Raw genomic sequence first — 16,117 nt, forward strand, 5'->3', positions numbered from 1 at the left:
GGCCTGGCTGGGCCCAACATATAGACATAAGGCCTGAGCCTTGCCTGAGCCCAGCATGGGTCGAAGCTTGAGCGTGAAAAAAGATAGCTAGGGGCTGTCAAACCCAACCCAAAGTAGCCTATCATAAGGCTATTTAATGTTCTACCTCTGAACGCAATCTGCATCCATTCACCCCCATACAACAATCTCACGACTACACAGCCCAACCACAGATTACCAGCTCATACAACAATCACAACACCACACAGCTGGGCCACTCCACCACACAGAGAACATAGCATACTTGAGAGGGAAAACTACAGCGACATGTTAGAGTTGGCGATTCTCAACAGCAAGGAGAAGAGAAAGCAGAAGTGTAGGAAAAGGGTAGCAGCTGGTTGTGACTGAACTCACATCAGAACAGAGGCCACAATGTCAGACACCTGGACAGCACACTATGGTGATTGACCTACTTCTAATAACAATGTAGTTTCCTACTGATTACAAAAGCTTGTGGGTATACCGGAGACAAAAGAAAATCTGCCTATTGTACTGCAATCTCTGGGATGCATAACGCAAACTACAATGCCTGTTTTTGAAACCAGAGAGGGCGAAATTGTGGCTATTATAACGAGATTTTTAGTCTTTAAAAAATTGAGGCATCTTATGCATGCCATTATATATTTCTCCCATTTTGATAAGATCTTCTCCTTTGGATATAATTATCTCTCTTCCAAGAAATAGAAGACAACACTAATGGATGCGAGGTATGCTTGTGGCTTCTTATTCAGCATAACTGGATCCCATCCACGCAAGTTTAAAGAGGTAAGTATTTGTTATAATTTATTCTATAGACAATCACTTGGAAAAGTTTCTCTCAGTTGCATTTCACTGAATATTGTGCCTTTTCATGCCTGTATGAATGGGGTTGAAGTTTCTTATACTAGATAATGTCTTTGTTGTATCTTTATCATATTGATTCCATCATACAAACATAATGGATGTTATTCAAATGTGTTATTCTATGCAACATGATGTGAAAGTATTCTCACATATTTGGTTCATACACTTGCACATCATCCTTCATAACCTAATGTTGATGAATGCAAAGAGGTTCAAGCATTTGAATCAATTTACTTGTATCCTTGCTCTTCTGTTTCATTCGTTGCTCTGTACAAATTACCGGTCTCTTAATTGCTATAAATGAGGATTCCACCATGGGATGGTGTCTTACTCACATCATCCTTCATATACCACCATGTTGTATATGTAAGATCAAATCTGTCCATCAGTTGTATTCCTCCTTTCTATGCCCTATGGCCAAAAATCATTTAAACCCACAACTCAGGTGTCCCACACCACAGGGAACAATGAAAATAGGACCCCAACCATAGGTTAGTGTTTGTGTGGTCAGCATGGAATGTATCTTGCATCAAATCTGTTCATCAGATGGGACTCACTTGGATCGTGGTTATATACGAAAATCAGCTTGATCCAAAACTCAGGTGGTTCACAACGCTCAAACTTAAAGGCTTTAGGTGCAATTCACATTGTTCTATCCGGGTGATCTTTTTCATGAACACCTGATGGAGGGAATGAATTTCAAATAGGCAACATTTCATATGCCTAAAGAGCCTGAGTGTTTTATGCGATGCGTAAAACAGGCGTTGTAAACCCTTTTGTCCCTCATCTATGCACTTAGCTCCTCTTTTTTCTCCCATCTACATTTCTCACCTAACACATTTCTATAACAGGATTATTCTAGAATGCGGTTTGTGGGTTCCAGTGTGGTGTAGGACCCATATCTAATCCGTCCATAAGGTGCACCCATTCAACTTCACTCCTATACCTGAAGATCATGAGTGTGGGAAAGCCCAACCATTAAAACATTTTAATTAGGCAGGGCATGAGGCCCAACATATCTATTATACGCCATTCAATCCATTCAGAAGATACATCCTAGTCGGATGCATGGGCACGACAAAAATAAGGCCATTCCAAAACAAAAGCCGTAACGTTACATTACAAGTACGATGGTTGATCATTTTTTTAATATGTAACTGAGCTCAACAGGTTTTGATATTTCAAGTTTATTAAATTTTCGTTTTTTATTTATTTATACATTACAAGTATGATGGTTGATCTTGTGTGGGTGGGACGTAGTTCATTCATTGAATAGAAATAGCATTGAACGCCGCCTGACAAGATTAAAAGTTTAGACTATCCTCTACTTTAAATGAAAGTCAGGTTTTTTTTTTTTTTTTTTTGTTTTTATAAATGGGGATCATAGGTCATGGATCTAAACCGTTTGTCAGTTGGACTGACATTCGATGGACCACTTCCAAAAGACGTTTAGGTTGGAACATATTATCAACAAATGCAGTACTTTTTTTAGTTGGATGTGTGTTGTTGTTGATTTTTTCTTGGTTCATTTGTTTTTTTTTTTTTTGCAAGACACAACCCTTACTGTAATATTTTGAAGTCCTGACATGTATCATTGAATCATTGGCCCACCTACTGCTCAAAAGCTAAGCATACATGAATGTCCTCTTTCCAATACCATATAAATTGTGGCCAGTCAAAAGAATAACATGAATGAACAAACAGTCCATGTCATACAAATTAGGAGCTGTTGTGAATGAGGTGTAGCTTGGAAATCACACAGATCATAAGATACTAACATTTTGATTTGGCATGCCAAATTCAGCTACTTGCCATTTTCTTTCTAACCGTACATTTCATATGGTAACTCGAGGAAATATTTGTATTATCTGATTAGTGCAATTTCAGGTTATACTCCTGCATAATGGTACAATATTTTAAATATTTAATGATGAGTTTCTTTTTCAAAAAAAATAAAAAAATAATTTAATATTAAATTTCCCTAAAAATTCTAAAATTATTTATTTTTAAAATTGTGGAACCGTTTCTAGCTATCATTGAATGTACCATGCGCATTGCATTATGAGTGGATGAGCATGATTTTTGGGGCAGGTCACATTCGTCGTAGTTCAGAAACTCAAGAACTCAACCTGGCTCCTTGCCTAGTCGGGAAATAGTAGACCTAGTCTTTACTTGACTTGATATTCTTAGAAAGTTAAGGTCTATGTATATAGTGATTTGGGCCTTGGACTTTACTCTGCACGTGCATCATTACTGTAATTGAACTTGAGCATATTTTAAGTTTCATCTTATTCATTCCAGAATCCATTCGATCTATTTGGTTTTCTTTTAAAATGGATGATTTAATGGGAAGTGATAAACAAACAAATAAATAAAAACTCAGATCTTAACATATTGTAACTTGCTGCATCTCACTGTTACCATGTGTTTGTTTTTTTTTTTTTTTTTGCATTACCCAGGTTCCTTCCATTATCATAAGTTATCATCTACCTCCCTGTTTTGTGGCATAGTTCCTGGATCATGATGAGAAAAATATTAGAGTGCGGAAATTTATGCCATCTTTAGCCATTACAAAAGTGAGCCATCTTATGCACCTTATTTTATGTTTCTCCCATTTAGATAAGATATTCTCATTTAGATATATTTATCTCTATTCCCTGAAGTAGAAGATCCTCTTGGGTAAAACAAAGTGAACTTTGTTTATTGAAGGTCAGTTAGGGTATGACTAGTTTATTATTCTCTAGTTATTTCATGTTATGAAATATTAATGCATTTAACAACTAATTCTCTAAAATTGTTAAGATTTTCTGCAATCCAGTTACCATATAAAGTTTGCTTTCACTGCTAATATCCCCACTTTGTTCCTCTTCATTTTTTTTTCTCTCTGATTTTGCATTGCAGATATTTGGCATTAAAACCTTCATGAAAAGCTTTTTACCATTTAAAGATGCTCATCTGCATGCATGGATAGAAAACATATTGGAAATCCTAAAGACCATAATCTCTTTTGGAGAGATTTCAAAGGATACAAAATCAAGGCATTGTAGGTCTACTATCACGAATAACAATTTCACCTCTTGGCGATTGCCATCGTTGCCTTCATTTTACATTTGTAATTTGCATATGAATTATCTCTTGTTTTAAGTAGTTGGAAGTAAAATTATACCAGGGGACTTTCTCATCTTGCAGTACTGTGGAAAAGACCCATCAAAGGGTCGCTTAAGTAAAAGTTGTCATGTGCCTGTCAAAGTACTCGGATAAAAAAATACCAATTGATGTCTTTAATTTGACTTTAAGATCATCACATGAGCTTTTCTTTTTCTTTTCTTTTTTTCATGCAGAAGTTTGTTGCAAATGGTTGTTTACTTAGCATTGTATTCCCATTCTTAGTATAAAAATAAAATGTGTTGATTGTTCCATTGCCTTTTGTCATCTAAAAACAGATGATGTTTGCTTATACAGAGATTTTAACATCTTTCCCACTAGTTGCAACCGACTTTATCTTGGCATGCAGGATGTCTACCCACAAGCTAGGAAGCTATTCCTCAGCAAAGTACTCCAATATATAAAGGAAAGGCTTCTGGATGCGAAGTATGCATGTGGCTTCTCATTCAACATAACTGGATCCCATCCACTTGAGTTTATAGAGGTAAGTGTTGACAATTGGGAGCAATTATCTCCAAGTTGGTTCTCCATGATTCAAGCTCCTGATTTGTCTCTACTGCTAGCTGTACAGATAGACTAGAATTTCTATAAATATTTGATTGTATCTCGGTAGTTATAGCTTTCCTTATATTTATCAATTACGGTCCTAAACTATGGGATCTAAAACTGTACAAAGGCTATTTATGCCGATCAAGTAGAAGAGAAATGTATTGAAGCTTTTCCTCATAAACTTTTTATTTTTGACTTGGTATCAAAGTGGTTCTTATTATTAGTTCTATATCATCATAGCCTGAATTCTCATATACTCCTCGCACCATGACTAACGACAAACTCGAATCATCCTCTGTACCAGTTATCCATGTGCAATCAGAAAACCCTGGCTTCACAACCAGTGTCATTCTTACTGAAGTCAATTATGATGTCTGGTCCTAAATCATGTAAATGCAGATGGCAGGATGTGAGAAGCTTGAATACCTTAAGGGTGAAACACCTCCTCCGCAGGTTACTGATGCTTCCTATGCGAAGTTGTATGCTGAAAATCAAAAGGTTAAAGGATGGTTGCTGACTTCGATGTCACCGGAGGTTATGAAGCGCTATCTTAGACTGTCTACTGCACGTGAAATCTGGATTGCACTGGCCAAAGCTTTCTATGATGGGTCAAATGAATCGCGAGTTTTTGCACTGAATCAACGGGCATTCTCTACCAAGCAGGTTGGTCGCCCTCTTTCCACCTATTATGGTGATCTGGTAGAAATCTTTCAAGAGTTAGATCATCGTGATAGGATTGTAATGAAGGATCCCGAAGATATTGTCGCCTATAAAAAATCAGTTGAGAGACTGCGGGTGCATATCTTCTTGAATGGACTAGATATAGATTTTGAACAAATTCGAGGTGAGATTCTCAGGAAGGATCCTGCACTCGATCTTGAAGAAACTTATGCGTATGTTTGTCGTGATTCTGTTCGCCGAGCTGCATTAAATGGTGAACCTGAACACTCAAAATCATCTGCCATGGTGGCGCGCCGAGTCAAGCCTCGACAATCACAAACACATCCGAAATCAGATCGAACATTTGGTCCGCCGAATCATACTATTGATCAAAATCGGTCATCTAATCGTAGCTATGAAATAGGAACTGCAAAATCAGAACATGTGTGTACTCATTGTGGTGAAACCGGACATACTAAGTCACAATGCTATGAATTGATTGGGTAACTAGAACGGTGGGATCCTGCCAAGGCACCCCGCAAACAAAATTCAAAGTCAAATCATCATGCTTCTGTAGCTGTGGTCGAACCTTCCACCATCACCAGCACTCCTGAGCAAGTCTCTTCTTTCATTACTACATATGGGAATGCTGGTAAGGCCTTTCATACTTCTGCTCCTGTTAGTCATAGTGAATGGATAATTGATTCGGGTGCCACAGATCACATGACCTTTGACAGTAATCATATTCAGTCCTTGAAACCCTCAGACCAACATATAGTGTCCACAGCCAACGGTACTTCCTCTCCCGTTGTTGGAGAAGGTTCAATTTCCCTTACCAAAAATTTGAATTTGGATTCTGTTTTGGTTGTTTCTTCTCTTAATCATAACTTACTGTTTGTCGCTCAAATAACCCTTGCTTTGAACTGTATTGTGATTTTTTGGCCTAACCTTTGTGTGTTTAAGGACATCCAGACTTGGAAGACAATTGGTTGTGGTACTAGGAGAGGGAAGCTCTACTATCTTGATTTAATGCCGGCAAGTTCAAACCAGTTAGCTCAAGATTTCTCAGCTGATACGTCTGACAAACTTCAGAATTCAGAAATCTGGTTGTGGCACAGACATTTAGGTCATGCATCTTTTGGATATTTACAGAAATTGTTTCCAAAGCTCCTTTCTCAATTAATTGTTTCAGACTTCAAGTGTGATATTTGTGAACCGGATAAAAGTCATCGTGTTTCATTTCCCATTAGTATGAATAAGAGTCTTGTACCTTTTATGGTTATTCACTCTGATGTATGTGGGCTTGCAAATACCTCCTCTCTTAGTGATAAACGGTGGTTTGTTTCCTTTATTGATGATCACACCCGTATGACTTGGATTTGCTTAATGAAATCAAAAACTGAAGTTAGTTCATTGTTCAAACAATTTCACAAAATGATAGCCACTCAATATCATTTTAAAATACAAGCTCTCTGCAGTGACAATGGTGGAGAATTTGTTAATCAAGATTTGAAACAATATCTAGATGATCATGGCATTACTCATCAAACTACTTGTCCTTACACCCCTCAGCAAAATGGGGTTGCAGAGCGCAAGAACCGCCACCTTCTTGAAGTTGTTCGTGCTTTCTTGTTTGAAGCTCATAAGTAGACTTGTTTCTGGGGTGAAGCCATCACCGCTGCAGCCTACCTCATCAACCGTGTACCCTTGAGTGCATTACAATTTCAGACTCCCTTTTATGCCCTCCATAATACTATACATGCTCCTACCATACCGAATTTGCCCCCTAAAATTTTTAGATGTGTAGCCTTTGTTCATCTTCATAAGCCATTAAGAAATAAGTTGGAACCCCGTGCCCTTCGGTGTATATTTGTTGGCAATGCCTTGCATCAAAAAGGCTATCGGTGTTATCACTCCCCTTCTCGAAAGCTTTATGTTACACTTGATGTGGTCTTTCATGAAGACGATATGTATTATTCTTCCTCTGAGCCTCCACTTCAGGGGGAGTATAAAGATGATGTGTAGACTTTACATCATCCTTTGGACAACTTGGATCTTATAAGTTGTGACAATTTGAAAGCTAGTGGTGAATGTCCAAGTGATGGTGACACCGTGGATAACAGGAATTTGAAAACTGGCAGTGAATGTCCAAGTGATGGTCACATCGTAGATAACAGGGGTGAGAATCAGGATCAAATGAAAGTGTCGTCATTGTCTCAGCCATCTTCTTCCTCTCATGATGTACCGGCTAACCAATTGTCTTCTTCAGTCGATTCCATGCCTATGTCTCAGGTAAATTCTGAATCTAAACCTCACCTAAAAACGTTACCTCTTATAATGTACTGGCTAACCAATTGTCTTCTTCAGTCAATTCCATGCTTGAGTCTCAGGTAAATTCTGAATCTGAACCTCACCTAAAAACGTAACCTGATCGAACCACAAGAGAAAAACCCAAAGTTAGCTATGAACCTATTCTCAACTCAAAATCTAAGTATTCCTTAAGCAACTATGTTTCCTATCATAAATTGTCAAAGGAAAATAAGGCATTTGTGAATCAATTATTTGTTACAGCTATTCCTAATAGTGTGTAGGAAGCTTTAAAAGATCATATATGAAGGGAGGCAATGAATGAATAAATGAAGTCCCTTCAAAAGAACTCAACGTGAGAAGTTGTTGACTTGCCTAAAGGGAAGATACCTATTGGATGTAGGTGGGTCTTCACCATTAAACACAAGGCTGATGGAACTATCGAACGGTTCAAAGCAAGACTTATCGCCAAGGGATATACTCAAACATATGGAATTGATTATATAGAGACATTCGCACCAGTGGCCAAAATTAGTACTGTTCGTATTCTACTATCTCTAGCGGTGAATCTTGACTGACCTTTGCACCAATTTGATGTAAAGAATGCATTTTTGCATGGAGATCTCCAAGAAGAAGTATATATGGAATTGCCTCCTGGCTATAATCTACAGACTAAAGGCAATAAACAAGTTTGTGTGTTGAGGAAATTCCTATATGGTTTGAAGCAGTCTCTTAGAGTGTGGTTTGGAAGGTTCGCAAGCTTTATGAGATCTATTGGTTACAAGCAAAGTAACTCGGATTACTTCTTGAAGCATAATGAAGAACGAATCACAGCCCTTATTGTGTATGTTGATGACATGATAGTAACTGGAAATGATCCTGAAGAAAGGAAAGCACTGCAGGAGCATCTTACCCGTGAGTTTGAAATGAAAGATCTTGGTGAATTGAAGTATTTTCTTGGAATTGAAGTTTCAAGATCAAAGAAAGATATTTTTCTGTCACAACGGAAATATGCATTAGACTTATTGAAAGAAACTAGTATGACAACATGTAGTCCAGCTAACACTCTTGTGGAAGAAAATCTGAAACTGGGTGTGTATCCGAATCAAGTTCTTGCTAACAAGGAATGCTATCAGAGACTAGTTGGAAGATTAATGTATCTTGCACATACTTGGCCTGATCTAGCTTAGGCACTAAGTGTTGTCAGTCAATTTATGCACTTCCCAAGCGAAGAACATATGAATGCTGTCAACCGTATCTTACGCTACCTGAAGGCATCTCCAGGAAAGGAAATTTTATTCACGAAAGGAGATAGTTTGGATGTTAAAGGCTATATAGATGATGATTGGGTTGGGTCTATTGAGGATAGACGTTCTACATCTGATTATTTCATGTTTGCAGGAGGAAATCTGGTTACTTGGCGAAGTAAAAAACAAGAGGTAGTTGCTAGATCCAGTGCTGAGGCCAAATACAGAGGAATGACTAAGGCAATATGTGAATTGTTATGGATCAAAAATCTGATGCAAGAGTTACACATTAAACAAGTCAGCCCTATGAAGTTATACTGTGACAACAAGGCAGCATGTGACATTACTCATAAGGCAATCTGGGTCATAAGGCTATACAGATGCTGATTGCACTAGGTCTATTGACGATAGACGTTCTACATCTGTTTATTTCACGTTTGTAGGAGGAAATCTGGTTACTTGGCGAAGTAAAAAACAAGAGGTAGTTGATAGATCCAGTGCTGAGGCCGAATACAGAGGAATGGCTAAGGGTTATGGATCAAAAATCTGATGCAAGAGTTACACATTAAACAAGTCAGCCCTATGAAGTTATACTGTGACAACAAGGCAGCATGTGACATTGCTTATAACCCAGTTCAACACGATAGAAATAAGCATGTTGAGGTTGATAGGCATTTTATCAAGGAAAAACTGGAAGCAAAGTTGATTGAAGTTCCTCATGTTCGATCTCAAGACCAGCTTGTTGATGTGCTGACCAAAGCAATGTCGAACCAAGCGTTTAATAATTGTCTCGACAAATTAGGCATGAGTAACATATACACACCAACTTGAGGGGGAGTGTTGACAATTGGGAGTAATTATCTCCAAGTTAGTTCTCCATGATTCAAGCTCTTGATTTGTCTTTACTGCAAGCTGTACAGGTATATTAGAATTTCTATAAATATTTGATTGTATCTCAGTAGTTATAATTTTTCTTATATTTATCAATTACGGTCCTAAACTAACTAGAGGATCTAAAACTGTACAGGGGTTATTTACGCCGGGGGAAGTAGCGGAGAAATGTATTGAAGCTCTTCCTCGTGAACTTTTTATTTTTGACTTTAAGTATTTGTTATAATTTATTCTATAAACCAATCACTTCGCAAAGTTTCTCTATGCAGCATTTCACTGAATGTTGTGCCTTTTCCAGCCTGTATGAATGGGGATGAAGTTATACTGGCTAATGTCTTTCTATCTTTGTCATATTGATTCCACAGGACAAACATAACCTAATGGAAGTTGTTCAAATGTGTCACCAACTAAAGGAACGCCAACTTTCTATGTATGCAACATGATGTGAAGTCGTGCTCCACTTATCCTGAAAATATTCTCACATATTTGTTCCTTGCACTTGCACATCATCCTTCATGTCCTAATGTTCATTAATGCAAGGAGGTTCACGCATTTTAATCAATTTACCGGTGTCCCTACTCCCCTGTTGCATTTGTTGCTATGTACAATTCACTTCTCTTTTAATTGCTCTAAATGAGGATTCTACAAGACAATATCCAGTTACATTTAAATCTGTGTTTATATTTCCCAGTTCCGTGTATGCAACTTGGGAAATTGTGCAGACAAGGGTGCTAGGTGTAACATATTGATAGAAGTGTCTGAGCCTAATTTTCAATGGCCATTATATATGCCAAATTACAAGGGCCAAAAATGATTTTAGGATTTTAAAGAAGTTGCTTTTGAGAACAAGAAATGTATTTTAGTGTTGAGTGAGCATCTGTGTGTAGGAATGCTTTCCACGTCTGTAATGCTTCTTAGCTCTTTTAGCAAAACTTTTTACCCATAAAAAAATAAATGAACTTAAAGTTACGGATTTGCCAATATAGTTATGCTTTTGGTATAAAAGACATTTTTTTTTCATATAATATTCTAGAATTACTTAACACTAATGCTCATACACATAAATAGGTCATACATTATACGTGAGGTGCATTGTAACTTGTCGTTGTAGTTGATTGAGAACAATGCTATACACAATTTTGGGTGGGTGCCACAAAATTTTTTGTCCCTCATTTATCATGTAACTCCATAGCAGAAGTAAAACATTATAGAGAAGACAAAACATAAAACAATCTAAAACCACTAAAAAAAGGCAAGAACAAATCATAGCTGTCCACAGCAAACCACCTGTGCTCAACTGCACTGGAACAGTAGCATCCACATTGCATAGAACCCAATTCAACATCCTCTGCTTTATCCAACATCCTCTGCTGTCTCTCAAAATAGACCGCACACTGCAGCTGCATGATCAGAACAAAGCAATAGGAATTGGAGCATCCGACTTCATGGTAGCTTAAGTATGCTATTGTCTGTTATATTATTCGGGTTGTTGTTGGCTTTTGTTTTCTAGGATTTGGAAGGATATCTTAAAAGTGCACATGGTGTAAGATTATGTTCATTAGTGGCATTGTCATAGAAACATTAGCAATTAGATGCAAGCTACTTACATTTGATACGAGAAGTACTTACAAATATATGCATTTTGGGAATGCTGCCTTGTGTCCCGCATGATTTGTGTAAATCAAATATAAGTAGCTTGCATATACATAAATAGGTCATAAATTATATGCAAGGGTACTGCCTCAATTATTATTATAATTATACATAATAGCTTGTAAACAATTTTAAGGTATGTCATATTATTGAGATAGTCTTTGGCTTCTATTTTCCCGGATTTGATCGATGCGTTAAATATCGTCAAGGAATACATATTATGTATAAGTTTTGGATCACAAACTTTAATTGGTTTTATTCATTAAAAAATTGCAATTAGATTCAAGCTACTTGCATTTGCTATTGTGAATACTTACAATAATATGCATCTTAGTCATTTGGCCTTCTGTCCCCCATGAATTTTGCTGCATTGATACATGACACTAGAAAAAATATATTTGCCTAAGGTCACGTTGATTTTGAAATGCAAATGCATGCTCAGAGTAGAATTCCCTTACTCTGCCTGAAAATGCAAGGTTAACTTGTGTCCTTGAGACAACCTAGCCACCTCTGTTCCAATGTAAGCTTTATATTTTTTAAGGCAATTGCATTTTTTTTCTTTTTGTGCTGATGCACAGATGTGAAGGTGGGCAATCAGGAGTTTCCCAAAAAGGGAAAAGGAAAGTCTTTCTACAATACTATCTTCCAAAATATAATGGGAAAGGTACTGATGGTATGTTTGGTTGGGGATGCAAATCCACATGTTCTTGTCATAAGTTATTTATCTGATGCAAGGTTTTGGTTTTATGTACAACATTATGTGCCATTTCATGTTACTATATTCTTAACTTCCTGTTTAAGTTTTCTTACTCATCAGTCGATGGTAGCATTCAAACAATATTGACTAGCCAGATAATTTCCTAGATAAACAGTAACTGTTTTGTTTGACATTATGATTTTGTGGAACTTACAACATATAAGCATTTCCTGAAAGAGAGAAAAAAAAAGAAAAAAGATATGTAGTGTGTGTTGGCTGTTGCGTGCAATAGTTGTCCGTATTAGAGAACCTTCGGTAACAACATTTAATTAATCACATTTTATGTGTTGGTTGGAGATGTCTTTCTTTTCCACCTTTTATTCTTGGACAAAATTCTGTTACTAGTTAAAGATTACTGCTCCCAATTCCCAAGACAGAAACTGCGCTACTGCCAAATCATGGTTGAAATAATAGTAGGACCTTGTTACCACTTCAATCATGTTGGGCCAGAAAAGGCTGTAAAGCAGAAGATTGCTCAGTGTGGGGCCTTCTTCCTTGTTGCCTAAACCGAGGGCGTTAAATATGCTTGGGTAGCCTTGTAAAGCACAACTTGGGGGCACACTTGAACATGCCCTGAATCATTATAATCTTGAACTCCTAGTTCTTTTAGTTGGGATGACTCGATTTTATTTTATTTTATTTTTTTTGGTTTCTGTTTTTGTTTTTTTTTTGTGTGTGTGTGTGTAGAGATAGCTCAACTTCATGGCTTCTTAGCATGGAAGTAAAAAATTTTGAGACAACAGGAAGCTGAGTTGTTAGGATGGACTTGTTTAGCACTGTATTTATTGTAAACTCTACTATTCTTACCTGCAGGATTTATGAAGGTGTTGTGCAATCTTATAACCCAGGAAAGAAGAAACACGTGGTAAACTATGGGACTTGTGTACTTCTCTTAATTATCCCTGTCCAAATTGTCCCCTTTCTTGAAGACTTGCTGAATGATATTTGCTTCAAAGATACTATATGACGATGGAGATGTGGAAGTTCTCCAGTTAGATAAGGAGCAGTGGGATGTTATTAGTGAAGGTTCCGAGCCTAGCAAGGTATTGATCTGTCTATTATCGAGCAATCTTTTCTTCTTTGGCTAAATTGCAAACTTTTAGCATGGAATATAATGTGTTCAACCTTTTTCCAGCGACTTAAATCATCGAATGTTTCCCCATCCAAAGGAATGTAAGTATCACTGTCAAAGGCTTTTCTTTCCATGATTCAGTTTTGTGTCATTTTAGTTAATTAAAATACAGTTTGGGCAGTATATGGTTGATATTATGCACAGATTAGGTGTTTTGAACCACAACATTATAAAAACTGATATGAGGGTCTTGAATGGATCCACTGTATGGGATGCTTTGCCGATTTTAAACTCATCTGAAATTCTTCTACCTTTTCTTCTGGTTTAAACCAATTTGCCTGCTCTTTACTTCCTAGGAGTTCATGCTCGCAACATTTTGGACATGCTGCTTCACTGCTCCTGCACCCAAATCCACCACTGCTTTCTCTTCCACTTTATGCAACTAACTGGTGCCAAGTCCGTTGTCATTGTAGTGGGCAGAATGATGTGATTTCATACCCCGACTGACCTATGTGAATAGTTTGGTTTTTGAGCAATGAGATGACTACTGGTGATGGTAGGATTATGAATCTTACTCAACTCGTAGATGCCAATTGACTGGTGTGTGCTTGTTCTGGGTTGTTCATCTGCTGGGACCCATGGTCCCCATGTATGTGTCATGGCCCAATGGCTAGGTCAGAGTGCTCATCTGGTAGGCCAACGGATTAAATAATTGACACTTACGATTATTATCTGGCATATGTGTGTCACACCTAATGGCCTGGTGAGCCATTTTATCTGTTCACACCAGTTTCAAGGTGGGGGTCCACCCGATGAATGGCCTGATGTACAGCTGGAAAATTGGCATATGTTGGGGACTAGGAATAAAAAATCCAGTCTTACAAGTAGCCATACCAGGCAGGGTACTTGGTTTCGAGAATGCAATTTCCATTATGCATCTTGTACATTGTTGTTGCTACAGGTCAGCCAAGGAGGGAAAAAGTAGGACACATGGTGCCTCAAGACGAAATAAGAATCCTTATAAGAAGTATGGAATTCGTATGTTGTGGGTATTTAACTATCTTTCTTGCTTGGTGAATTCTGAAAATTTGTGACATGCTTTCACCTTCTAGATTCAGGAGGAAAACGACTATAAAGAAAAATGTAAAGAATAGCCATAGTGGAATGTCAGAAAGCAACATTGGTGCCAATGCCAGCAATTACGCCAAAGGAAGAGCTACCGCTGACTTATCAGATTCTCACCCCGACACTTGTCCTGAAGTCAATGAAGTTAATTCAGGTAAAGCTACTGCCACTTTCAAAATCAATGGTTTGTCTCTTGTTAACCTAGGGAAATGCAAAATGCCCACAAGATGATAATTTCATCCATTGGCTTACTGTCACCTGTTGTTGGTGCCAAATTCAATACATGCACTTCTGTCATTACCCTTGCAACCTCACTGAGTGCCATCTGCTCCGTGTTGTGGCTATGATGTTTGTTACATGCTCTTCACACCCTCACTGAGAAATGAGAATAGTACTCTGCTGTAATCAGTGTAGCTGATAAATTTTCTTAAAATATTGATTTAGCTACCTCTTAAAAAATTAATGAGTGGCACTTAACACATCATTTTGTGGAAGGATTTAATTATGGTCTTAAGATACGTACTATTTAGGTGATGGGTGTACCTTGGATGAGTCAACTCGAACTAGGTGATATCCAACCCAGTTTGACACCTTGTGTGATCCCCCCCCCCCCCCCATTCATCCTTGAGTTGAGTGATTCGTGACTTTGACTGAGGACTGAATGAGTTGATCTGAATGAACAAGTCTTTTAACCATGGTAGAGATTTTCTCTATTCTTTTGGTTTCTCATGTCCTACTTTTTTCTTATTAGATGATTTTGCAAACAAGCATCTCCTTCAGCAGCCGCGAAGGAGGAGGAACAAGAGGCCCCAGCAGACCTAGAAGAATCAGACAGAGAAGAGAAAATGGATTCTTCCGATAGAGGAGCTGCAGGAGATTCGGATGATGAACCCCTTGTAATCTCTCTTTGCCTTCTCATCTTTGGACTAGATTGCTTAGCATCTTACTAGTTATTCTCCCTCATTTTGTTATGTTTCTTCCAATGCAGAGTATGTGGAAGGTACGAGGAGCAAAAGTAGCCTAGAGCTTGGAGACTGGCCTTCTCTTTGAAAACTCAAATGTTGGATTTGGCTTTGTTGCCATTTGGTCTGTCGATCTGAGTTGCTGAAGGAAGATGGACGTTTTGGTACCTACAATAGATGCTGCTAATAAACTATAGTAACACAAATGCCGCGATAAGGGCCATGTGTATGTAATTTCCACTGTTATTGTATGTAGCATGCGTTTGTAGCCATCTTATGTAGAGTAGTTTAACCACTCATCTTGGATAGGTCATAGCCAAAAAATTACACATCCAACAATCCTAACCATCTGATTTGTTCCTTCAAATGGACCGTTGAAAGGAATCATCTTGTGTGCGATTTCCGACTGTTCAATTGGTATGCTAACCTTCCCCTGGATTTTTTGACTGTCTGTCAATAGTCGGTCCATTGATCCAACTGTTAACATCATTTAATCAATTTGGGTTTCGGTTATGGTCCATCCAAGAAGCGGTTAATCAATTGGATGGTATGAATCAGGTGCATTAGCTAGCCTAGTAAGTATTGAATTTCCAGGTATAGTTCATTCATTATCAGTTGCATTTTGCTTATATTCGAGAGGACACCTTTATTTGAGATGTGTGACAATTGTCGCTTTCTAAAGTGTCTGGTGTGAAAGGACCATCTCCACTTTTTGGCGTCACAGTACAACTTTGGCCTAAAATTTGCTGCGACCTGTCATTAGTACACATGATGAATTATGTAGCATCCTGTACATCAAATAATGTGTATGATCTTCTGTGGGTACATCATTTGGTGATCTCCAGCC

The 16,117-nt window shown here is 37.9% G+C and overlaps 1 protein-coding gene across 3 annotated transcripts; it reads left to right on the forward strand.

The window, feature by feature from the left end:
- The first annotated feature begins 299 nt into the window (after window positions 1–299).
- On the forward strand, window positions 300–15,669 carry LOC131255801 (sister chromatid cohesion protein PDS5 homolog A-like). 3 transcript variants are annotated; one of them, XM_058256630.1, is made up of 7 exons: window positions 300–439; window positions 13,068–13,154; window positions 13,247–13,284; window positions 14,145–14,210; window positions 14,296–14,462; window positions 15,060–15,204; window positions 15,297–15,669. In XM_058256630.1, exons 1-6 carry the CDS (start codon window positions 437–439, stop codon window positions 15,128–15,130), a joined length of 432 nt encoding a protein of 143 aa, XP_058112613.1. In that variant the 5' UTR covers window positions 300–436; the 3' UTR covers window positions 15,131–15,204; window positions 15,297–15,669. The 3 variants fall into 3 exon arrangements, with proteins under 3 accessions (XP_058112613.1, XP_058112614.1, XP_058112612.1); XM_058256631.1 differs by lacking the exon at window positions 300–439 and adding exons at window positions 11,750–12,018; window positions 12,925–12,976 and having other exon boundaries at window positions 13,068–13,284; XM_058256629.1 differs by lacking the exon at window positions 300–439 and having other exon boundaries at window positions 12,983–13,154.
- Window positions 15,670–16,117: the final 448 nt, after the last annotated feature.

The sequence above is a fragment of the Magnolia sinica genome, chromosome 9 (assembly GCF_029962835.1).
Source record: "Magnolia sinica isolate HGM2019 chromosome 9, MsV1, whole genome shotgun sequence".
Classification (NCBI taxonomy): Eukaryota; Viridiplantae; Streptophyta; class Magnoliopsida; order Magnoliales; family Magnoliaceae; genus Magnolia; species Magnolia sinica.